Here is a 24,188-nt window from a genome sequence, read left to right as displayed (position 1 = left end):
AGCTGTGTTGTGTTTACGGCCCAAAAATAACGTGGGAGCTTCTCAGTGACACGAATTCATTAAACATCATCTTAACTGCAGAGAGAATACACATGTGTTTAGCTGCACCAGTCTGCCTGCGTCTCAGTGACACTAATTCATAATAATAATAATAGGTTTATCTATAGAGCGCTATAAATAAGCATAATCTTAACTGCAGAGAGAATACACATGTGTTTAGCTCCACCAGTCTGCCTGCGTCTCAGTGACACTAATTCATAATAATAATAAGTTTATCTATAGAGCGCTATAAATAAGCATAATCTTAACTGCAGAGAGAATACACATGTGTTTAGCTCCACCAGTCTGTCTGCGTCTCAGTGACACTAATTCATTATAATAAAAATAATAATGATAATAATAATAACTTTATTTATATAAATATATATATTAAGAGAGAGCAATATAAATAAACATTTAGCTCCACCAGTCTGTCTGGATATTTGTTTTATTCTAAACCCTAAACCAAGTGTTGCGGTGTTACCATGGTTACCAAGGGCAGTCTAACAAAACAGGACATGAAGCAGCTCAGTGCTCAGAGATCTGTTCCTCAGATACATTGACATTATCTGGACACAACTTCAACGTCAGAGGTGAGTTTGTGCTCTAAATCAATAATCAATCATCAATAGAGAAAGGGCAGCCAAACTGTAGAACCTGCTTCCAGCTCATATACATTTAATGAAGCCTCGCCAAGGTCGGTGAATGATATATTGGAGGGTTAAGTACATTTTGACAAGTGCTGCACTTAAGTACACTACCTTACTAAACTCTTTAAGGTACTTTACGTTCCACTTTATTTGTACTCCACTTTTTCAAAGTGCAGTAAATATTCGTGTCACATTTTTCATCATTCAATTCAAAACAACTTAATGATATTTCTTTTCAAGCTGCAGATGCTTTTATTGAACACATTAAAATTCAACGATCACTGAGTGAGATTGTACTTATTTAGAGACATTTTGTTTTTTAAGTTTTTACCGTTTGAAGTGCTGAACAGTATGTAGAATCATTTAAGTTTTCCTGACCAACTTGTGTAATGTATTTGTATGACAGCCATATATGTGTATAAATTATATATACCAGCATAATGACAACTTTTCATTCTTTAAGTTAATTTTTCTGACAATGATTTTGTTATTTTTACTGTTGAATGACTTTTACTTTTACTTTTACATTTTTTGTGGTGGTGTTGCTTCTCCTATATATTGTTACTTCAGGTAAGGATAAGTTTGATAAGTTTAATATTTAATCATAAACGAATGAAAGTGATGTGTCTCCTCCCTTCAGGCTCACTAGAAACTGTCCAACATGTACAAAGTGGATTTGCCTGTTGACCAGTCCATTGAGAAAGCAGTGGAAAGGCGAAGGTCTGCAGAGTCAGCACGAAAGGCCCGAATTTTCAACACACGCCTGCGTGTGATGGGTCTCGACGCTGAAGTTCTGAGCCAACAAATCCAGGAAAAAAAACTTCAGCAAAATATAGAGAGACAAAGAGACAAAGCTTTTGGTAAATTATCCTTGGAATTAAATCAGCTGAAGCATTATTCATCTTTTACCACCAATGAGAGGTGATCACAGCTGTTTTTATTGTCAATATATTGCAGATAAGCAGAGAGAGTATCACAATGTCGCTCAACTGCAGCAGGACACTGATGACAGAGAGAAGCGAGCAGCTCTGCACACTGACCTGGTCCAGTACTGGGCCACTCAGCAGCGTGTGGAGGATTCACGTGATGCTGATCTCAAGTGTGGCCTGAAGGGGGCATTCAGGATCACCATTCCAGAGAGTGAGCTGGGGCCTGCCAGTATGCAAATGTTTCAGGTAAAGGCTTTCTGTGACTGGTGGGGTCCATAGTGTGTATTAGGAGTAGGGGAACAAAATTGAAAGAAGGGTTGAATACATGATCAGATAACTCCTGGAGCCATATGTTCCTTGTTTCATGTTCAGGGAGAGGGCATCGGAGAGGAGCGGGTGAGGAGAGAACAAATGAAAAACACAGAAAGAGAACTACGAGCCCAGAGGGAGGACAATGCGAGAATGCACATGGGAAACAAGCATAGAGGTGAAAAGAGAAAATCACACACTCAGGAAGTCGCACAAAAACACTATAATCACTGATGAGCGTACATGCTTTACATTAAAACCTTTGTAGATTACACACATGCTTCATGCTTTCCTGCACAAACAATCACACACTCCTACGCACAGCCCTTATTGCCAGGTGGCGTTGATGGATGCTCATCCCATAGAGCCAGTATACATGTGTGAGTGTGCTGTTGAAGAGCTTTGTACAATGAGTAATGGTTAATGCACATGTGAAAAATGAGACACATTATTCGATTCCCGAATCATGTGTGTGTCACAGAGATGCTGGTGAGCAGGGAACTTGTGTGTCAGGACCTAAGGGAGGTTCAACAGGCGGACCTAGAGGAGGAGTGTAAGAAAGCCATCCGCATCGCATACAACGACTACAACCGAGCTCTGGTACAGTACATGCATGTGGGCACACTGAAGGACACACACACACACACACACACACACAAACACACAAACAACACCTGCTGCTGCAAACGCTCAAAGCAAAATCCAGTGGGATTCTGAGCGGTGGCACGGTGTTCTCAAGTGGGATTTTAAAATTAAACTTGCTAATTGAAAATGTTAAGTGATGCACACTCTTGCTGCAGGAAGACAGATCATATTCGTTCGTACAAAGCAACACGGATGGTTAAACTGTTCTGATGCATGTGTGGGCCTTCTTTGTTTTTAAAAGCCCTCATTTAGCTCTCCTCTCATCCCCTCATTTGTCCGAATGCACTTGATTGAATCCCCCATTGGGAGGAATCATTACAAGTCCTCCAGGTTATTGTAGTAGTTTTTTTGACAGTTATGTGGTTTCTCTAATAAATACTCACATGCATGAAGCAAATGCAACTGACTGATTGGGTCTCTCAGGAGGACATTCACCATTTGGTTGATTCTCGACTCTGTAACCACATATTAGTGGTTACGTTTTTGTTAAGCCGCTGCTTGTATCCCAGTTGTCAAGGGAACAATCAATCAACTGGCCCTGGATCCCTGGTGAGGCCTCACCATGACCTGTCATCCACAGGCTGTGGAGAAGGCAGAGAAACTGATGGAGCAACGCAGGAGAGAAGAAAGGGAGAATCTTGCAGAAATCAGGCACACGCTGACATCCGACATGATGACGGAGTGTGCAGAGGCAGCAGAGAGAGAAGTGGGAGGAGGGAAGGCGCTCCGCACACTGACTGACAGGTGGAAGGGGATGAGCCCCCAGCAGCTCAGCGCCATCCATGGGGAGAGAGAGACACAGTGCCGTGAGAGACAGGTACTGGGGCCACGCTGAATAACAATGCACTTCCTGTACACAAACGTCTTGTTCACGTTCAAGTCATGTCGTCTCCTCTTCTTCAAACTTGTTTTAGTTCTAACTCTTGGAAAAAGTCCTTGGAAATTGTGAATCACAACATTTTGACTGGTGAAAAATGAAATGTTGAGCCATGATGAACAGCATCCACACAAAATATATTATTCCCTTTCTTAGTCTTTTACTGATCTGCTTTACTTTATTCAGGTTATCCACCTCTATGTCTTCTTGTAAATATTTCTTTACAGGTTGCCTTATGTCCAAAGGCTTTGACCAAAAGGGGTATTCATTTTTCTCCGTATTGTAAGGAGTGCTGAAATGATAAAAATAATTTCCTCTGTCAAGGAAAATCTGAGGAAAACATTGTAAAATAACTTAATGTCATCCTGAATAAAATTTGTTTTATCCTCAGAAATATCTTAAACCCTACATTTGGAAACTCTTTCATAAAAATTGTGATAATGTTTTTCAAACTTTGTATCCTTCAAAGCATCTCAGGTTCAACACTAAGACCTTTCTTTTGTTGCCATGTTCAGAGGCAGCGTGATGCTGAGAAGATTCAGGACGCAGCGTGGGACCTTCAGCTCCTGAGGCTGTCCAGAGAAGCAGATGAGGAGGAGGCGAGAGCGGCAGAGCTGAGGAGACAGACAAGGATTCAGATGGATCTGTACAACATGCAGCTGGCCAGGGAGCAGCAGGCACAGTGAGCACCGCACATACTGCAAACTACATACACTCACTATTCAAGCATTAGTCAGCAAATACATTCTGGGTGTAAGAAGGGCTGGGGAATAAAACAATATCTATATCTATATATACAATTATTGCTATATAATTTTCATCTATAGGAATACAACAAAAAATCTATATATCAAAAACAGTGTATGGAGGTATGACACATAAATAATCTATAGATGTTTTCTGTTTAACAAGTGTTTTTCATTTTAAAAAAATTGAAGCCACAACCTTCTCTCAGGAGCAAAAATCTGACTTTAATCTTTAAAGAAATAATGTGACATTTATTGGGATATGAACATTTTTGTCTCGATATAATTTTGGCCGTTTCGTAGGCGAAAATGTAAAATTCAGATTTTTGGAGGCAGTTACTCACTGCGTGTTGCTTTGTGTCTCTCTCATCCAGTCAGGAGTACCTGGACAAAAAGCTCTACACCAACAAACCCACCAAGGACTACTTTTATCAATTCAACACCAGCTCCCGCTGACCGCCTCACACCTTCTCCAGGCCTGTCCTCCTGTCACAATGTGCTAATAAAACCTATTGATTGTTGTGCTCACACTCAGAGTGAATTGGATCCCACTCATTCAATATTTACTGCTTAATTTTAAGTGACACATATTCATTGATTTAATTGACAAAAGAGGGAATCTTTGTTTTAGGTACAGATTGTTCCATGTACTTTATTTTCACTCATATATCCAGTTACAGTGGTAGATTCATAATGCAGTTACAATTATCGTGGCCCCACATGTGGTACAATCCACCCAACTTCTAACGCCGACCCATGATACATGTAGATTCCACCAGTGCCATTATGCCAACAGTGCTCCCCACACATCACAAAGAGGCATTTACACCCCAACAGGGACACACGTGCCCTACCCCTCCTTCCTCTCTTATTTTCTCTCACCCCAACCCTCCCACTCAGGCATTGTTGTTTAAAGTCTTTCTGTTTTACAGAGTTCTCAAGAAGCCTCTCTAAACGAACCAATTCACTTTTTCAAAGGTTTTTTCTCTTTTTAATTATAAAATATGGGGGAGAAACAATGGTGGAAAGCAAATGCCAGCGACCCCACATTTTATCTTGAAACATGAAAAGCAAAGAGTGAGTGGCAGTCGAGTGAGTATCTGTGTGTGTACACTCATTCCTCATTCAAAGCTAACATTTGCCCCTGAACACTGACAAACACAGATGTTTAGCAGCAGATAGTCAAGTTAGAATATTGGCATATTTTGTGTCATTCGTCGCTCCTGGTATGAAAATAGATCTTTTTAAACCTTTATTTGTCCTGAGTGTGTCTGTATAACCAACAACAGGGAGCTCACACACACTTCTGTCTGTGCCACTGGCCGTTTTAAGACATCCCGTGTTCTGCACCTCAGGGACTGTCAGGTGATGTCTGGCCAGTGTCGAGCTTTTATTTGAATAGGGAGAACTGAGACAGCACCGGTGCATACAGGTGCTCCCTGTGGTGTGCACAAACTGCATCGCTGCCTCTCATGACTGCATCAGACAAAAACTCCACAGATATTCACTGCACTGCAATGCATCGCTGGATGGTTATGGGCAGGAACGAAATCTTAGCTTTCCTCGTAATGCAACTACTACTATCACTAAATGACACTAATGTACACTTTTTTAAATTTTTGAATGTTTGAAAACATCGACAGAACAATTTTTTTCCTCTCTCCTCAGCTCTGAGCTATTTTTTAGCTAAAACAGCCAAATATCACTGCAAAAGGGAAAGGTTGGACTCATAGCAATAGTACAAAGAAGAAAAATTACAGCTTGCAACATTTTAAAATGAGATGATGTTAAACCTGCACATTTTTCACATTTTTTATCAAACATGGTTGGGTTCATAAGAACAATCTTTTAGGGTTGTATTTACATTCAGTGGGGAAAACCTGTCCTTCCAGATCTTTTCATTGCCACTCTTCTCTCTCCAGTTCCTTGTTTCTCAGATTTTTTTATCGGTAGCATGTAGATACAATGACTACCGAGCCCTAAAAAGAATACATTCTCTGCATTTGATGTAACTACCAACTGTTTGCCTTGACCAACTGGCAATCATCAAGCCTGTCTGCAATATCAACTTGCATTGATGAGGGTCTTAAAATAAAACATGAGCGTGTTCGCCCACAAGACTCCACTCTCTGATCTGTAATATACATAAATACTGCTCCTCAAACAATTTGCGTAGTATGGGATGGACAGGTATGAAAAGATTGTTAATTAGAGACAACAATGTTTTTAATACAGTGTAGAAAGAGACAAAGACAAGATACAGAAAGCTACACGTAGGTGTTGACACAAAAAATTACAATATCATTCCAAATATGGCATTACACTTCTGGTGGGAAGGCGGAGAGTAATGACATCAATCTGGTGCTCTATGCAGACCCAGCAGGCACAGGAACATATAAGGAGCATGTACATATCTATAATACTGTATTATGGCTAAGTAGATAGATGTAGATGCAGCTATATACACCAGATGCTACTCAGCATCTTCACAGCAAGTTCCCCTTAATGCATCCAATGTTATTAATAGTTAGAAACTTGGCTTCACTTAGTTTCGATGAAAACATCTTGATCGATGAAATATGTCAAAAAAGAGAAGTCATGAGATTTGTATAAATAATGTAAAACACAATACGACAACATGATGATGAAAATAAAAAAAAATGTTTTTCAAAAACATAAAAACTTAAATATATGACAAATGTCACTGGCAAATACAATCTGAGACATCAAATGGCTTTAGACGTAAAAAATCATATGAGAATTAAGTCAAGACGTGATAAATATCTAAGTTTCAAGACTGGTTGAAGCTTTTGTTTCCTCACACACCACCCTCCTCTCTCAATGTACGACTGCATCTCTACACAACCACAGCGACAGTCCCTCTCTTAGTTCTATCTGTACAGCATTCTGTCTTTACCTTTCTATGGTGTTGGTTGCTAAGAGAAAGAAAGAGAAGAAATGGAGAGAAATGAATGTTAGTCATTTGGATTAGTTGTAAACTACACAGATAGAGGGTGAGGGACGGACATCTTCAGGTAAGTCAGACTCGTATCACACTGTCCACTCATGGACACTCCTTTGGTCAAAACAGTCCAGTCCATCAGATGACTGCAAGGGACATCTGAATAGTCAATATATTGATTGTGTATCAGTCGTCAAAGTACAGATCAGCACGTCAGTATAAGGAACAAGAGCATATGGGCACATATGTGTTGACATGTTTTGGTCTGGTGGTCCCCCGGTGGACATGTGGAGGTTAATCTAGAATGGTAACTGAGTTGGGCGTGCCATTGGTAGCTGGGGAGACGGCGGTGGGGTTGAGCGGGGAGTTGTCTGGCAGGCCGTGGAGCGCATCTGGGCCCTCGCTGGGTCGACTCAGCTGGCTGACCAGAGACTCGTCCATGTTGAGCTCCGTGGTTATGGCACTGCTGCCGTTGAAGTCGAGGTTGTCCTCGCTGCACAGCTTGCTCTCCTCGCACAGGGATGGCTGGCTGGCCGTGTGCTTCTCCTCGAGATCGCTATAGTATATGAGAGCACACAACAGGTCAAAAGGAAGGAGTATTACCATGAGGCCATGCAACCAAAACTTCACAATAATAGAACAGCAACTATTTTGATGATCAACTTTTTTAAATAGGTTTTTACGTTTACATTTTGCAAGCAAACAATGATTTTATGTTTTCACATCATTTTCTGCTTCTCTTGCTCTTACATTGCATTAAATTGAATGTTATTGTGTTTAGGATATTTTGATTATGTAGTAATAAGTATATTCTAATGTTTTATAGACCAACTGATCCATGGATATAAGAAGAAAATGAATAATATTATTAGCTACATAATCCATTATTTCTCTGAACATGGAAGACATTAGGTTAGTAATGCAGGAAATAATTAAAAATGGGTGCGGGCATATTGCATTAGAGCATACCTTTCTAGAGATCTGCATAGCACAGGCAAGCATTAGGGAGAAGAGGGATAATAAAAGCAACACAAAGGGTTAGGAAAACCAAACAGTGCTGAGGGAATCAGGGCTGTCAGGAGTTAGAATTGAAAGCATCTATAGCAAACATAATGTAAGGTTAAAAAATACTGCTGTGCACTCAGATGACAAACCTGTACTCTCCGAAAGTCTCATCTTTCATAGGCCGCGCCTCTGAATCCATCGGGCCCTCCTCTTTATCTTTCACTGACAAGGAGAGAGATTATTGGATTTCATTATCAGGATCTAAATCATGCTTCTCTCTCAGCCACTGTCTCGCACATTAATAATGACATTCTGTCAGACGGACAGATAAGTATGTGCATGGAACAAAAATATTCTCAGTATCTGTGGACCGATCAGTTTATTTATGAGGTCTAGAGTTAGGCCACTGACTTCATTTCTTGTCTGACTTTTAGCGTTAATGAATTTCATAATTAAATCTGTGTTTAAGTAATTAGTATTAGAATTATAAATTCATTGGGTACGGTCGGAGTTATTATTAGCTCCATTTATGTCATCTCCCTTTGTTTGTCCGTTATTTAGTAGGATTACTGAAAAACTACTGGAAGGATCTCCACAAAACTTGGTGAAAGGATGCAAAAATGGCTCCATTAAATTTTGGTGTGAATCCGGAGGCAGATCCCGGATTTTTTTATGAGCTCAGAGGCAGTCTGAGATCCACTGGTAAAGCCATTCCAAAATCTAGGCTAAAAACCAAAGGAGATAGAGCCTTTGCCGCCTGCCAGCAGAGATAAGATGAGCAGAATGTGTTACCTGTTTTATCTCTCTTCTTAAGGCACATATCTATAAAAAAGATTTTATCACATGATGTCAATGACTTAAATTTTTTTACTCTGTGAATTTCATATTGTCTGTTGTCTAGTTCAGTTAGTTCTCCTGTTTTTCTTTCTGACCAGTAAGACAGTGGCCTGCAGGTTTCCATTACTCTTATGGATTGACGTTATTATTTCACACTTATTTTGTCCTTCACTCTCAAAGTAAGGACGTTGAAGCTTTGAGGTCTGTTACCCCTCATGTTTAATGCGAAGGCAGCAAAGGGGGAGGGTTGACAAAAAAGAAATCGTCAATCTATTTGGAGTTGTAGCTGCTGTAAAAAATAAGAAAGTGAAGAGAGCTGTTTCGGGAGAATTTAAAAGACGGTGACAGCTCGTTTCACCGTCTTGTTTCCAGTCAGAATAATCTTGTTCACTGTGGTGCTTTCCTGTAACTGCTTGGCTTCCTTTTCTTCCACAGTGTCATTTTCATTATCAGACAGTTTTATGGTTCCAGACTGTCACACCCAGTGTGTGTCATTACGTCATAGCAGTTGTCTGACATTGCATTGCTCTTTCAAACATGCTTTGAAGGACAGACAAATATTGTAAATTCACACTGTTGCTCAAGGCCTCTATTAATTATACTTATCCACAGTTCATGGCTCTACTGATGAATGCTTTACAGTCATCGTGTTGGACTGCACTTACCTGAGTACTTTCCCCCTTTGCTCCTCTTGATGAAGCAGAGGATGAGCAGTATCAGCAGCAGCAGCACGATGGCGCTCACTACGCCGATAAACCAGCCTTGCGTCGCAAAGTTCTGCTGCACCTCCGTCACGGCTGTAGAGGGAAAAGGAAAAGGGAGGTGGAAAGAAAAGAGAGTGAGGGTTTTTTTGTGTAAAGGGGAAACGGGGTAAAAGTACAAAAGCAGCAAAAAGGATGAAAAACAAGAAACATGAAGGAGGTAGCAGAATCTAGAGCAAAAGAGAAAGAGCATAATGAATTCTGACAGGGTGGTGGTTCACTGAAACAAACACAAGTAATGGATCATTTCATATGGCTAACCAAGCTCTCCTTTCACAGAAGTCTTTGAAAGCACTTCACAGGCAGCACTGGGAACTGCAAGACACTCTCTGTAGGGACTCGGGCTTTATATTTAGCTGTGTGGACGCCCAGAGGAGAGAGAAGAGAAGATGAAAGAAAAGAGGATGAATGAATGCAGAGCGCTCGTTGTACCTGTTCCGTCTGTTTTGATGTCAGTCTCCCAGAAGGTGGTGTTGCTGTAGGTGAAGCGTAAATGATAAAGAGAGCCAGGTGTCAGGCCTTGGAGCTGGTAGGAAGACTGAGAAGAGTTCACCTTCTCCGTCTTCTTCCATGTACTGCCATCTGCAGAAGCACAACATAAACCATTGTTGCAAAAATCTTCCCACCAGAAACTAATTGGATTACAATTAATGTTTCCTTATGCACATAGAGTAGCTATTATACCATTCTTCCTGAGGTAGTGTATCTGGAAGTCAACATTCCTATGTCTCTTTTTGGCTACCCAGCTAAGGTTAACTGAGTTTTCCCCCACAGACAGGCTGATGTTGGAAGGAGGCGCTGAAACACATTTAGACGGAGGGATCAAATTCATGATCTAATACAATCTGGTCCTGCATGAGTCATATTTGTGACTGTAAAGAATGTGGTTTGTACCTCCATCCAGCGTGGTGGCTCCGTCCTTCTTTATGGGCTCTCCGTCTCCAGTAGCAGTGCGCCCCCGCAGAGAGAAGCGATACTGGCTGTGCCGGTCCAGGCCCCTCAGTGTGAGGTGGGTGACAGTGGGATCTTCTATTGCCTCTACTTGCGTGGGGCTGTCATCACTCTCCACAACTGACCGCAGGACAGACAAAAAAACGTTCAATCACCAGTTGATCTTCAGCACATTGTTATGGGCCACATGCTGGTGTGGGTGACTGATGAGCATCATTAGGAGACTAGGCTTTTGACATTTTTCAGGTGATATTGATTTAGTTACAATAACACAATAACATTTTCTGGCATGTTCACTGGTTAGAAAATGATTTTTATTATTATGAATAACAGTAACCTTTGTGTATATCCTCTTGAAAAACAAGGTTGACAAAGTGCTTCGACAGACAAAGCAGAGGCACAATTTCAAATAGTCATGCACACAATTAAAAACTATTAAGACATATTAGCAATAAGAAGACAGTGTTATGTGAAAGCATGAAATACAAATAAAAAGATATAGTAAGCTTTAAAAATGACCAGTAAAATCTTAAAATCAATCCTAAACCAAGTGGGCCACCAACGGAGAGATGCCAGGATGGGGAGGATGTGATGTCGTCTATTAAAACCAGATTTAGATGTGAAAAAAATGCTCACTTCGTTGGTATTGCAGGAGATATCCAATGAGGAGTCCGTTGGGTTGTCCGGGAGGCGTCCAGCGGAGGGTCATCTCCGTCTCTGATGGGCTGTCCAAACTCAGGGACATGGGAGGACCGGGAACTAGCAGCAACACAAACAGGTCTGGTTCATGCACTTGCCTTAGAAGTCATTATTGTACAATTTTGATTTACTGACAATGTTTTCCGTAAAGCCTTTCCTACTCAATACTATCTTTTCCGTACATCAGTTTCAACCCTGCTCTTTACCCATTGTCTGGATATTTGTGTCAGTTTCCCTTTTGTAATCCCTCCCTTCTTGTTTCCTTCCCCCCGATCTTGCTCTATCCTTTTTTCTCCCTGTCAGTTAATTGAACCCCTCACCTACTTTATCTACAACCCCCCCATGTCAGTATTGCCACCCTTCCCTCCTTCAACCCTCATTTTTGTTCTCTTTCTCATCCTCACCTCCCTCGTGGGTCTTGAAGGACAGCGTCTCAGAGGCAGGTCCCTCTCCCTTGCTGTTGAATACCATGACAGCCAGCGTATAGTGGGAGTATGGTCTGAGATCACTGATCACCTTCTTCTCCTCGTTGGCCCCGGTCTCTACCACCATGGTATTTTCTGACTCCTTGGCCCTTCTGCCACGGTGGTGGCCCCTAGAGCCAGTCCTGGTCAAGTAGATCTGGAACCAGTAAAAAGAGGGAGTCACTGGTTAGTTTCTAAGTTATATTTGAAATAAGATTTCATAAACTTTATTCATACTAAGCCCATGTTGAGTTACGTAGTCACACCATGAGAGACAAGAGACTTTTTCTTCTGGCAAAATTCAAACTTGGTTGAAAAAATAAGGTATAAGTAAATCGTTGAATGGAACATACTCCAAAGACCCAAGAGAAAGAAACTTTAAACAGTGTGATTCATTTTGAAGGTGGGATCATCTTAAAGAGGCTCTATTCTTCACAACCTTGAAACTACAGAGAACTCTGAAGCTTCTGCCAAGCTGAGATGTCGCTCCCCTCGCTGTAAACCCAAAACATATATTATTCATGAGGACAGAGGCTGAGTACGTTAGCCCAAACAACAGAGGAGATACAGCATCTGTACCTTATATCCCAGCAGGTGCCCTCTGACAGTATCTCTGTCTACTGCTGCCCAGGTCACTTTGATGGTAGTGCTATTTATTAGTACAACGCCCACATCCATTGGAGCCTCCAACGGAACTAAGAGATGATGACAGCACGCAAAAGAAGACAGGAAGTGAGAAAAATGACCAGGAAATATCCCCAGTAAAAGTAAAAGTGTATTGCTGGAAAACCTGATGCGCAGTTGTTGTAGTTTCAAAATATATTTTACCATCTTCCCCTGAGTAGCCAATGACCGGGTCTGGTTCTGGTCCATCTCCATTCTTATTCATAGCCTGTACTTTTATCTCAAAAGCGGAGAAGTTGCCAACGTCATTGATGATGAATGGCGGTGCGGCTGTGTAATTGATGTGCCAGTTGGGCCCGCTGCCCAGCACTCGCCTCCACAGTACCCTGTACTTAAAGTCAGGCCCATTGAAGTTGCGTTTGTCCATTTCCTGTAATGACAGGAATAGCAGCCAATAAGACATACAAAAAAATGTTTGGCGTTTCTTCAAGATATAGTATATGTAGCTAACAGGCGTACCTCCCAGGTGATGACCAGAGTGTCTGGGTCTGTGGACTCACTTCTAACATCTTCAGGGTTATTGTCTGGAGCTGTGATTGTAAGAAAAAATGTCAGTATCGTAGTTTTTGAGGCAGTTACTGTGACTGTGAAAACTCTTAGTTAGTAGTCTCTTACCTTCAGCTTGTGTCTTGTGCATTTCAGACGGCTTGCTGGGGTCGCTCTTACCCAAATCATTGATGGCAATGACCCGGAAACGATAGGACATGTCAGGCCACAGAGGGAGACTGGCACGCTCTGTGTTCCCACTTACTGTCTTCATCTTTTCCCAGCCCTTCTCCTTCGAATCTTGGTCCTCAAACTCAATCATGTACTCTGTCGAGAAAAGGGGGTAAAAGTTTTAGAAACATAAAAAATGATTCAATGTCAAAGATTTTCAAAAGTCACATGTTGCAGATTATCCAATAATCATGTTCAAGTACTGAAAGCAGTGAAGCCTTTCATTGCAAGAGGAGGATACATGATATGGATTTGTTGTTTTGACTGTAGCGCCCTATTCAGACCTGGAGTAAACAAATATGTTTGATGACATTGTTTGTGTATGTGTGTTCCCATGAACCAGAGATAGAGCTACAGAGTGGACATTTGTGTGGTTGTGTCAGTACTACACCTAACACAGGGCTGTTATGGTCGTCTCCAGGAGTCCAGCTGAGGGTGACTGCACGATGCTTAGGATCAGTGATCTGAAGGAGGACAGGAGGGTCTGGACGATCTGAGGGAACAAAAATAATATAATTAACACAGCTACTGGCCCGTTGCTTTTCTACAGCCCATAAACAGGATTTCTTAGTTAAAATACACATATTTTTAAAAAGACACTTGTTGGTGCAGGATATGATCAGGGATCTTACCACATAAAGTGAGGGTGCCACTGGCCTCAGCCATGTCCAGCTTAGTGATGACCTGACAGGTGTACACAGCCTCATCATCTGCTTCCACATTAGCTATCATCAGGTCTGGTCCCTCTATTGTGTATCTTTGGAAATATGATTGTTAGTTGATGTTAGTTATCTAAGATAAACCTCCTTCCACTTGTTATTGTTATCGTACTCTTCTACATCATCACTTCGTCCAAGTCCTACTCCAATATCCTGTTCATATATGTATTTCTTTCTTTATGTAACTGGAACAGACAAAATTTATGAAAATAAATAATAAAAATGTACAACAATTAGACTAAACAAATATATGAAGCAAAAAAATGTATACAATAATACAGTTTCAGTAATTTCTAAGATTATTCTTTATTATTGTTATTGTCAGTTCTCCAGGTTAAAGAATGTTGTCTTACTTTTGGTCACTTTGCGACTCATACAGCTTCTGATTGTTCTTTCTCCACTGAATGAGCGGAAAACCGAGTTTGGGGTCAACTAGGGCCAGACAGGTGAAGATGGCTGTGTTTCCAGGCTGCACCTTTAGGGCCTGTGGTGGCGACAAGATCACGGTCCTGTCTGGAAGGGAGAAAACAAGTGGCATAAGACACTGAGTGTGTGTGTTCCTCTACTTATACCTTTGTGAGGACAGATTGAGGACATTTTTGGCTGGTCCTCACTTTTTCAAAGGGCTGTTTGAGGGTTAAGATTTTAGGGTTCTGGTTAGAATCAGCCCTAACCCTTAAACCTGACCCTAATTTCTGAGGTCCTGGTTAAGGCTAGGTGTAAAATGTGAATTGTGGTTAGGTTAAGGTGAGCGTTAGGCATGAATTAGTTATATTTAAGGTTAAAGATAAGGTTTTGGTAAGGCTGGCAACAATGGACGGAAGTCAGTGCAAAGTCCTGATAGGATAGCTGCACAAACCTGTATATGTGTGTGTGTGTATGTCTTCGTGCATGTGTCACTCACTGAGCACTTCCAGCTCTGCATTAATTGACATGTTGGTGTTCTGCACAGAGCAGGTGTAGAGGCCTTCGTCATCATGGGTGACATTAGCGATCTCGAGGCCCCCATTCGTCAGTAGGTTCACTCTGGGATCTGCCAGAAGGGAGTCACTGCCACTCTCCCTGACACACACACACACACACACACACACACACACACAGTAAGAGATAAACCTTTCTCTGCAGTGGCCGATTAACTCTTCAGTTTAATAGCTGCTTGTACCATAAAGAACAAAGCCTGGTTGGACACCAGCCATACTGATGAAATTCACAATCACAGCTCAGATGTTACAGCACTTGTCAATTTATGCATGTGAAAAGCCACCTACACAATTTTGCCTCTGTGAATTTTATTAAATACATAAATCTGTCAAACAACAAACTAGAATAAAATACAATATGAAGCAACTGACTGTTGCACCTCACCATGTTACTTTAGGTTGAGGAGAACCAAAGGTCTCACACTCCATCAAAGCCTTGTGGCCCTCTGTAAATGTGTATGTGTTCCCATCCTCGGTAAGGATCTGTGGTGGCAGCTCTGAAACAACACACACATAAAAGAAATGAGTCACATACTGAGACGCACACACACAACTGTTAAACCAGTTACATGCACAAACAAACACTCACCGATCACATAAACGTTGGTATTGGTGAGGATGGTTCCGTGCTTATTGGAGGCCTGACACTGGTATATGGCGGTGTCTTCAAAGTTGACATCATTTAGGATAAGAGAGCCGCTTGGAGTCACACTACGTCTGGAGTCCGTATCGATATCTGTTAAAAGGTACACACTGTCAGTGCCTGTGCAGCGTTCAAGGTTGCCTGTTGAAGTAAGTGTGTGCAGGTTGGGTGTGTGTGCTGACCTGTGAGGGGGATCCCATTGATGGTCCAGCTGATGGTAGGAGAGGGGATGCCGTCTGCCTGACAGTCCAGTCTGACTGTCTCACCCGGGGCATATAACTGACTGACAGGCTCCTTAACCCAGTGGGGAGCAGCTACAAGGGACAGAATATATTAATGACTTGACTGTAAATACAATACAAACAAAGCATCACATTCTGTACAGAGTATCAATCATTTACATGAAGCACTCTATGTACAAAGGGGAACAAATGACTCTCTACACAGCTGGTGACAGATAATGATTACATCAATCGAAAATCGATCCGTTTATTCATCTAGCAAACAAATCATTGTTCAAACAAATCAAATGCAATTTAAAGTGCTTGACAAAACATAGGATGTCAAAAATGAAGAAGAATCCACATTTTAATTATAGAATAAGATAAATAAACAATACAAAAATAAATATAAATAGTAAAACCATAAGTACAAAAAAATAAAATTATAAAAACACTACATTATAGCTTGACTAAATAGGTGGGTTTTTCCATTTATATTTGAAAATATCAACCTTTTTCAGCTCCTCTCAGTTCCTGTTACAGCAACTAGGAGCGTAATGGCTTAAAGCAGCTTCACCAAATGTTTTGGTTCTGCTTTGTGCAACAACTAAAAGATCAGAGGGGTCCTCCCGGCTCATAAACCACAAAACATCTAAACTTAATGATTCAAATAAACAGTGTTGTGATTAACTGTGAATCAGGTCGATGGCAGTTTCTATGTAAAATCATAGACTCATTCCTATTCACATTCAATATAGTTGAGTTCATATACAGTAAATCATAAAACAAAATATGCACTGGAATGATTGTGAACAAGAGTGTGCATGGGTTATTACAATGTATTTATCTATAGGGACAAAATATATATTCTTTAACAATATTATACTGTATTTGTATATGACGTACCTTCCACAATCACAGTGTAAGTGTGTGTGATCTTTCCCTGGGAGTTGGTGGCTTTACACTGGTACTCGCCCGCGTCGCTCTCCGAGATGTTGCTGAAGCGCAGGCGGCGGTCAAACATGTCCTTCATGGTTCGAGACTCAGAGAGCTCACCGTCCTTCCTCAGCCACATCACATCGGGAGTCGGACTGAAGAGGAATTATAAATGTAATCATCAACTTTAATCACATAGCACTGTTACAAAATGCTAAACACAAATAAAAAAGGGAAAAGAAGAAAGAAATACAAGCAGATTATAAAAAAGGGGACAATAAAATAGTTACATGTGAAAATAAAACAACAGGTCGCAAACATTCATAAAGTTTTCCAATAAATTGTCAATGGTTTGAAATCGGGAGGATGAAACAAGATTATTGTTGGTGGTAGGATGATTTCGATGAGGATTAGATGATAATTGGAAGCAAATAATTATAATTTCAGAGCAGCAAAATTCTCTGTGCGGTAATTTTTAGTTTTGTGTTTGATGGGACTTAGAGAACAGGATTGCTGATCCTGCGTCTATTTAGTTATTTCTGCAATTGTGTCTTGTAGATTTTGGTTCCAGTTTACTGCATTGCAGATTCAATGATCAGATCAAGTGGTTGAAAGTGAGAGGAAGCGGATGTAAGATGAAGAACGAGTCATGTAGGGAGAAGAGGAGTAATACATTAAATGAGAAGGCAGCATCAAGCCGAGTTGGCAAGAGACAGCACAAGATAGATAACGGAATGAAGAGAGGTTTGGGAGGAAGGCAGAGGGGAGTGAGCGGGATAAGAAGCAGGTAAGATTGATTAGAAGAAGCAAAGTTTTTTGACTGATGGAAGCAGAGCACACACACATGTACACACACAGAGACACTCACAGGCCTTGGACGATGCACTCAAGCTCCACGGTCTGGCCCCTGAGGGCGTGGTAAGTGCTGTGGCTTCCAGTAGGTCTCATCATCTGAGGCCTCTTGTTCCGCACTACCGAGTTGGCTGAAGAAAGAGAGGTGAAAACACAAAGACGGAGAGGAGTCATACATATGTATAGATCATTTTCAGATTACCGTCCTGCTGGTGCAGCAACCACTTCAGGGGCTCTACACGTACACACACACACACACACAAACACACACACACATACATACACAGATGCAGGGTGTGGAGTCATGCAGAGAACTTTTCGACCGAATTCACCTTACAACGCATCATCAGACAGATTCCCTACACACACACAGAGGTCTTGTGTTAACATGTGCTCATCTTTCTGACCCCGGGTTGGGCCACAGATGCTGGAAGCCACATCTCAGTGTGAGCTGCATCTCATTACCACTGAGCTGAAGTGGCGATGGGCCCCCTGTTGGCTCTGAGACCATCTACTGGATACAGTCCCTGCTTTGGTCAGCACAACATGCCACCACATGGAGGTGACTTTGTTGGTGACAATTCTTAACCCACATCAATGCAGACTATCACACTGTGTGGTCCAATTTGATATACAGACCTATACACAGTAATGCAGCTGCTGTACACTGGCAGTATGGCTCTAGGGATGGCAATGGTGGTCTCTTGGGTGGTTGGTGGATCAACATCTTTGATTCAGACTGAAAAATGTCAATAGTTGCCATGGAATTCAGTGCAGATGAGCCTGATTCCTGAGCAGTTAATCCTGGATGATGGTGATCCTCTGACTGTTGATATTTACAGTTTGGAGAGAGATGTTTTAGCTCTTTGTTGGATCATCTCCCCCTTTAGTCATCCTGCACCATCATCAGGTCAAAGTTTTCATGGTAAATAACGGTAAATGGACTTTTATAGAGCCAGTCCCCAGTCGTATCCCCTAAGTCGAATCCATTCACGCACCATTTATTCACTGTGAGAACAGCAGGGGCAATTTGTGGTTCAGTGTCTTGCCCAAGAACACATCTGAATGTGGGATCGAACCCTCTCTGGACAATCCTCTCTACCTCCTGAGTCACAGCTGCCACTGTAATCTGTTGGACAGTAACCATGGCAAGCATCATCCATGCTATCACTGTGAGCATGTTGGTATATGATATTGTATCCGTACAGCCTCACAGAGCTTCTTGAAGACTCTCAGTCTTCATTAATAAACTACTTGAACAGGAAAAAAAGTATTTTAAAAACTGTTGACAGTGTGTTCTGTGAAAAGTTTATGGAAATTATGCTGCTGCTGATTATTTAAAATGTAATTTGTCAACGCTATGGGCACCGCACATGAAACTCCACCTTAATTCACCTTTAATTATACTGAGGAGGCAGCAGGAATCTCAGCGGCAAACCAAAATATCCACATTACAGAAGTGTGTGTGTGTGTGTGTGTGTGTGTGTGTGTGTGTGTGAAAGGGGGGTTTAAAAGAATCTTTTAATATTGAATAAGAATAAATAAAAAATAGTAATCTCTTGTGTGATATTTTGCATAATCTAGTGTTTTCCCATGAGTCTGACATCTAACTTCCAGTTTGGCTTAGACTTCTTTTTCCTACAACCTCGTCCATTGCATTTTAACTGGTTGACATTTTGAAAGAAGGAATTCTTAATCTAGAGATTAATTTTTAGGATCACAGTTCAGTTCAGTGAATTCAGTTGGAGCTGGGTCGATCCAGAGCAAAACTCACAAGCAGTGACAGTCAGTGTGATGGCTTCCTTTGGCAGAATGGTGCGAGTCGCCAGGTACTGGACGTTGCAGGTGTAGTCGTCCCTGCTGTCCTCTGCCGTCAAATGGGCAAAGTACAGGTTGCCATCCTTCCCCACCACCACTCGCTGACTAAGTTGGATATGATGGAGCCCTGAAGAAGGAGAGGAACATGACACAATATGAAGTTAGTTGCTTCATACTGTATTTTATTTTAGTTTGTTGTTTGACAGATTTATGTATTCAATAAAATTCACAGAGGCACAGTTGTGTAGGTGGTGGAGACTGGGGGTGCCTTCAAAGGGGCTGAGGAGATTTTTTCTTTAATAATAGAAATGTATAGAGAAAGACTAAATTAAAATAATGTTTCAGAAATAAATAATCAGCTTCCTCTGTATGTGATAAAAGTGGACAACAAAAGAATGGACGTATAGTCTGAGACTCAGGTAGATTTATTGAAGAGATAGGAAGGATGTATAATAGAAGCAGAGATGGAAAGGTAATGTACTCACTCCAGTCCATCCAGTGAATGATTGGCTCCATTGAGCTCTGTGGGGGGTTACACTTCAGAACAATACTGCTTCCCTGCTCAGACTTCACAGTAACCTTTTTTTCTTTCTGCAGGGTCGGAGGCACTAAAGGGAGACAAGCATGGAAAAAATGACACACCCTGAGTAGATAGAGGTCATGTGACTCCTGTACTATTTATTGTGTTACCCAGAGACATCATGAGGCAATTCACATCTAAAAGCACAATAACACGGTTGAGTACATTTATTTATTGATTTCCATGTGAGGAACTTTGAGGATTTTGAGGAAAAGCTTCTGTAGGGGAGGCGCCAGGTCGTCTTTTGTCCTGCAGAGGCACAGTGACGTGATTTGTGAGTCATCTGTCTCCTCCCACCCCCCTCCCCACCTCTGCCCATTGTTGATAACCCCACAGGAGCCACTGTGGAGTGCTTCACATGACATCAACCAAAGAGCGTTTCTGGGGAAACCGTTGTCAGGGAAACTGTAAAGGAAGGAGGTCGCCCAGGAGAGATTCAGTCACACAGGTGGATGGATACGTGAAGGTGCTCCTCACTTTTGCTCAGGGGACCGTGTGTGTGAGTGTACCTTGGTGTGTGCTGATTATCATGTTATTGCATGTAATTATGTTCCGGGTGGCAGTACGATGAGGTCTCAGCGTGAGCCTCCATCTGCTAACAAATGAGTTCTCTATAAAGCAGGGCAAGGTAAAGGTTTATACAGTGGCTCTGCTCACAGCTCCATAAATCGCTGTACTATAAAGCCGACAACACACAGCTCGGCTTTAAACTGGATCTTTTACAGTCGCACTAACACTGTAACCAGCATATGTAAAAGACATGTCTGATGTGATGATCAGAGGACGGTTGATATTCTTTAAAAAGGGTGTGATTGCTCAGATAAGGCAAACTGAGCCAAACGATTACATATCACCAAATATTCCCCGAGCTTGAGTGAATTTATTTAAATGATCAAATGTCATGACTCTGTCTCAGTAACTGGTCAGTGCTTTCTTAAGGATTCATCAGCGATCGGCATGCTCTTACCATCAGTGATGAGTACAGCCTCATTAGACATAGCAGTCCCCAGCTCGTTGGACGCATAGCAGATGTATTTGCCTTGGTACTGCTTCAGGGTGTCCATAGTGTTACTGAGTGTGTAGAATGCGAATGAGCCAGTGTGCTCGGAAACCTTCAGCTCTGGGTCGCTGCCAGGGACAAACTCCTCTCCATCCTTTGTCCATCGGAAACTTGAAAAGAAGAAAAAAACAGTAACACTGATGACAGAGTGTTCAGTCAAACAGGAAAGTAAAAAAATTGTAATTGCCAAGACGTTAAAAACGGCTTTTAACACACACAAGATGTTCTTACACGTCACGCTGAATTAGGGAAACAAAAGAATGGCTGCAAAATTTGCACAAGATGCCCCTGTGGGACTCATAAGCTTGTGATGTGTAATTGAGACATTCATCTTTTCCTCTGCAAACAGAGCAGTTTTCCACTTCAGAGCAGCTAAGATATTGAGAAAAGATTGCTCGAGGGCTTGATGACATTTATGTTGAAATTAAAACTCAGACTGGGAGAAGCTGTGCTCTCCTGTCATACTAATATGTAGATCTCAAGCGAACAAGGAGTGGGAAGGTCCCTGTTCTCAGTTGGATAACAAGATAACTAAGAGCTCTGGCTCCTCTGTGACTAATACAGCATCTTCAAACTTAAGTAAGATGTGTGGATGCGTTTGTGCTGACTAACATGGGCGCAGGGTTTCCAGAGGCTTCGCAGCTCATGACGAGGTCCTCAACGCTGAAGACGGTGACAGACTCCGGCTGCGTGGTGATCGCTGGAGGCCTCTTCACTGCAAGGACCGAAACAAGTCGCGTTTTCACATTATCATCGTACACACTAACACACCTATGTATGCTTTACATAGACATGCATACGCTTACTCGACTGATCCACTTTCATGCTGCACGGTTCTGCAAAAGCTCCAGACAAATAAAACCCCATCGTATATCACAAACATCCCTATATGAAGGCTTAGCATGCAACACAGAATAACCAGAGAAACCACTCATTTTCATAGTTTAGCAGCTGCTGGTGAATATATTCAGTCAATATCACTTAAAATAAGACTCCCCAGAGAAGAGGATGAAATGTAGGCTGAGGGAACGAGTGAGAGTAAGAGCAGGCAGAGAAAATGGGATGAGATGAGAGGAAATTGATACAGCATCATGTAAGAGAGAGAGCTTGTGTAAAAAGAGATATATGGCACAGGGCTCCTCGTGAGGCCGAGAGATAGGGGAAAGGAGGAAAATAGCCTGTGTGAAAATGAAGTAGGGATTTGAAGGGTGTGGGGGGTGGTGGAAGTAAAGACGACCAGAGGATGTTTCTCTTTCTCTGTCATCACTGCCTGTAATAACTATAAAGCAATGCCCCAATAACAGTCATAAAAACCAGCATGCTGGGTTGTGTGTGTGAATACTGTATTGAATCAGGATGTTTGATTCGTACACATGTTTTATGGTCTGTGTCGTGTTTTTATGTCCTGTTTTTCAACACTTATAGACAGACATTTAAATCTTTTTTCTCCACATAGCCTCGGTGACTATACAGACATAGGCAGAGGAATAGAGGTCACAGCTAAGATACTAGTTTGGTACAGTCATTAATTTGACTTAAAGGGAAAGAGACAGAGCCCAAGATAGAGATGAATTTACATTATGTAGGTAAATGGGTAAAGGAGGGGGGCAGTGATAGATGGGAAAAAAGCAAAGGAGATGGTGAGGCGAGCAGACAGGGGGGAGAGAGAGAAAGAGAGAGAGAGAGTCTATACTGCAAAATGGAGCGAAGGGAGAAGGAGATGCAGGGGAAAAACAAACAAGATTCAGAAAAAGACAGATAGAGAGAGTGGGGGAATGTAATGAAGGAATTCCCACTGATAGAGGAAATAAGCCCATTTCCTCAGCTGATCAAATTGAAGTTTGTGCTGGGGGCACTGCTGCATTATTGGCAGAGGAGGAGAGGAGTCGGTGCTTAGCGCTTTAACTCCTCTTTATTTTCCCGTGGCTTTCATCTCACAGCCCTGCTGCCTCTCTACAGACAGACAGCAGCTCCTCACACTTCCTCTTCCCCGCACCCCTGCAGGGATTTCACCTATTGGGAGCGAATGAGGCCAAACACACACCCACATAAAAAAAGAGATAGACACATGCACCCATTCACAATAAAAAAACACACATTCTCACATGCAATCACACATGCACCATAAAACACAAGGTGCGTAAAACAGGGACAAACACACACACAAGTCTATAACACAGCAAATGCACACTAATGCCAGTGCAGAATGAGTTTTACTCTGTGCTGGATAGGAAATAACCTCTCTGGCATAATGAAAGTTGTTCACAATAAGCTTTGCCAGCTCCTGCATCAAACAGATAGACATCAATAAAGTGAAAAGCACTTACGATCACTTATGTGGTCTGTTAGTCCACAGTGGTGGCCAGAGAAAGGCAATGAGGGAAAAAGAGTTTAGTTACAGTAAACAACAGGGAGAAAGAGATATTAAAATCTATAGCTACAAGATGGATGGATGGATGAATAAACAGACAGATGGGACAGACAGACAGACAGATAGAAGGGTGGGTAAACAGAAGATAGATAGATAGATAGATAGATAGATAGATAGATAGATAGATAGATAGATAGATAGATAGATAGATAGATAGATAGATAGATAGATAGATAGATAGATAGATGCATTGATGGATGGATAGACAGATGTGGACAATAAGCAGTATAATGTTTCATGTAATTGAGCGTAGTGTTTTAACCCAGTCCTCTTTGACAAAGATTCCAACCCATCTCCATTATTGATCCTGATCCAGACCTCACCGATTCTCATTGACATGGCAGAAGCTTGCTAATTGAAAGGCTGGGGACACCTTGACCTTTTCATCCTTGACCTGCTCCTCCTTCCACCTCCTCATCACCCTGCCCTCATCCTCCATGGCCCTATCACCTCGTCTGTCACCTCGTCTCTCCAGGAATTAGATTTGAAGATTTACTGCATTTCATCAACATTTACGGGATATACACTAAAATACGTAATTGCGTGTCTTTGCCGGTGTGTGAGCTCATGAGTGTCCATACATGGGAGATTTCTTGTTTGTATACACATCCTTTTAAAATCCTGTGTGGGTGGTGAAGGACTGTGATTCATTGCAAGCAGTCTTAGATAAAGA

At 41.7% G+C, this 24,188-nt stretch overlaps 2 protein-coding genes across 4 annotated transcripts in view; one reads left to right on the top strand and one right to left on the bottom strand.

Moving 5' to 3' along the window:
• The first annotated feature begins 504 nt into the window (after nucleotides 1–504).
• ribc1 (RIB43A domain with coiled-coils 1) lies at nucleotides 505–6,907 on the top strand. Its single transcript, XM_020089499.2, has 8 exons — nucleotides 505–632; nucleotides 1,330–1,549; nucleotides 1,647–1,864; nucleotides 1,991–2,105; nucleotides 2,409–2,527; nucleotides 3,153–3,389; nucleotides 3,965–4,131; nucleotides 4,570–6,907. Exons 2-8 carry the CDS (start codon nucleotides 1,351–1,353, stop codon nucleotides 4,649–4,651), a joined length of 1,137 nt encoding a protein of 378 aa, XP_019945058.1. The 5' UTR covers nucleotides 505–632; nucleotides 1,330–1,350; the 3' UTR covers nucleotides 4,652–6,907.
• Nucleotides 4,817–24,188, bottom strand: part of l1cama (L1 cell adhesion molecule, paralog a) — a 42,970-nt gene continuing 23,598 nt past the window's right edge. The window contains exons 3-29 of one of the 3 annotated variants that reach the window (XM_069526952.1): nucleotides 23,412–23,426; nucleotides 21,697–21,799; nucleotides 20,992–21,194; nucleotides 19,930–20,052; nucleotides 19,401–19,571; nucleotides 17,643–17,757; nucleotides 16,745–16,929; nucleotides 15,800–15,931; nucleotides 15,564–15,710; nucleotides 15,360–15,471; nucleotides 14,899–15,056; nucleotides 14,348–14,507; nucleotides 13,908–14,032; nucleotides 13,667–13,768; nucleotides 13,174–13,371; nucleotides 13,018–13,088; nucleotides 12,703–12,928; nucleotides 12,454–12,569; nucleotides 11,815–12,031; nucleotides 11,348–11,470; nucleotides 10,655–10,831; nucleotides 10,445–10,558; nucleotides 10,193–10,342; nucleotides 9,665–9,796; nucleotides 8,312–8,384; nucleotides 8,127–8,138; nucleotides 4,817–7,713 (exon numbers count right to left, since the gene is read on the bottom strand). In XM_069526952.1, coding sequence (XP_069383053.1) covers nucleotides 7,452–7,713; nucleotides 8,127–8,138; nucleotides 8,312–8,384; nucleotides 9,665–9,796; nucleotides 10,193–10,342; nucleotides 10,445–10,558; nucleotides 10,655–10,831; nucleotides 11,348–11,470; nucleotides 11,815–12,031; nucleotides 12,454–12,569; nucleotides 12,703–12,928; nucleotides 13,018–13,088; nucleotides 13,174–13,371; nucleotides 13,667–13,768; nucleotides 13,908–14,032; nucleotides 14,348–14,507; nucleotides 14,899–15,056; nucleotides 15,360–15,471; nucleotides 15,564–15,710; nucleotides 15,800–15,931; nucleotides 16,745–16,929; nucleotides 17,643–17,757; nucleotides 19,401–19,571; nucleotides 19,930–20,052; nucleotides 20,992–21,194; nucleotides 21,697–21,799; nucleotides 23,412–23,426 — 3,722 coding nt within the window. In that variant the 3' untranslated portion in view covers nucleotides 4,817–7,451. The remainder of the gene's footprint in view (nucleotides 7,714–8,126; nucleotides 8,139–8,311; nucleotides 8,385–9,664; nucleotides 9,797–10,192; nucleotides 10,343–10,444; nucleotides 10,559–10,654; nucleotides 10,832–11,347; nucleotides 11,471–11,814; nucleotides 12,032–12,453; nucleotides 12,570–12,702; nucleotides 12,929–13,017; nucleotides 13,089–13,173; nucleotides 13,372–13,666; nucleotides 13,769–13,907; nucleotides 14,033–14,347; nucleotides 14,508–14,898; nucleotides 15,057–15,359; nucleotides 15,472–15,563; nucleotides 15,711–15,799; nucleotides 15,932–16,744; nucleotides 16,930–17,642; nucleotides 17,758–19,400; nucleotides 19,572–19,929; nucleotides 20,053–20,991; nucleotides 21,195–21,696; nucleotides 21,800–23,411; nucleotides 23,427–24,188) is intronic. The other 2 variants (XM_069526953.1, XM_069526954.1) reach the window with 2 other exon arrangements.

Source organism: Paralichthys olivaceus, chromosome 6 (assembly GCF_024713975.1).
Source record: "Paralichthys olivaceus isolate ysfri-2021 chromosome 6, ASM2471397v2, whole genome shotgun sequence".
Lineage (NCBI taxonomy): Eukaryota > Metazoa > Chordata > Actinopteri > Pleuronectiformes > Paralichthyidae > Paralichthys > Paralichthys olivaceus.
Note: the sequence above shows the minus strand (reverse complement) of the source record. Positions and strands in the feature narration are given on the sequence as shown.

Bases quoted from the DNA above. Each gene is read 5' to 3' on its own strand.
- ribc1 (XM_020089499.2), top strand. From the start codon at position 1,351: ATGTACAAAGTGGATTTGCCTGTTGACCAGTCCATTGAGAAAGCAGTG. The intron at 2,106-2,408 runs GTGAAAAGAGAA...TGTGTGTCACAG, and splicing joins CATGGGAAACAAGCATAGAG to AGATGCTGGTGAGCAGGGAA. The intron at 2,528-3,152 runs GTACAGTACATG...TGTCATCCACAG, and splicing joins ACGACTACAACCGAGCTCTG to GCTGTGGAGAAGGCAGAGAA.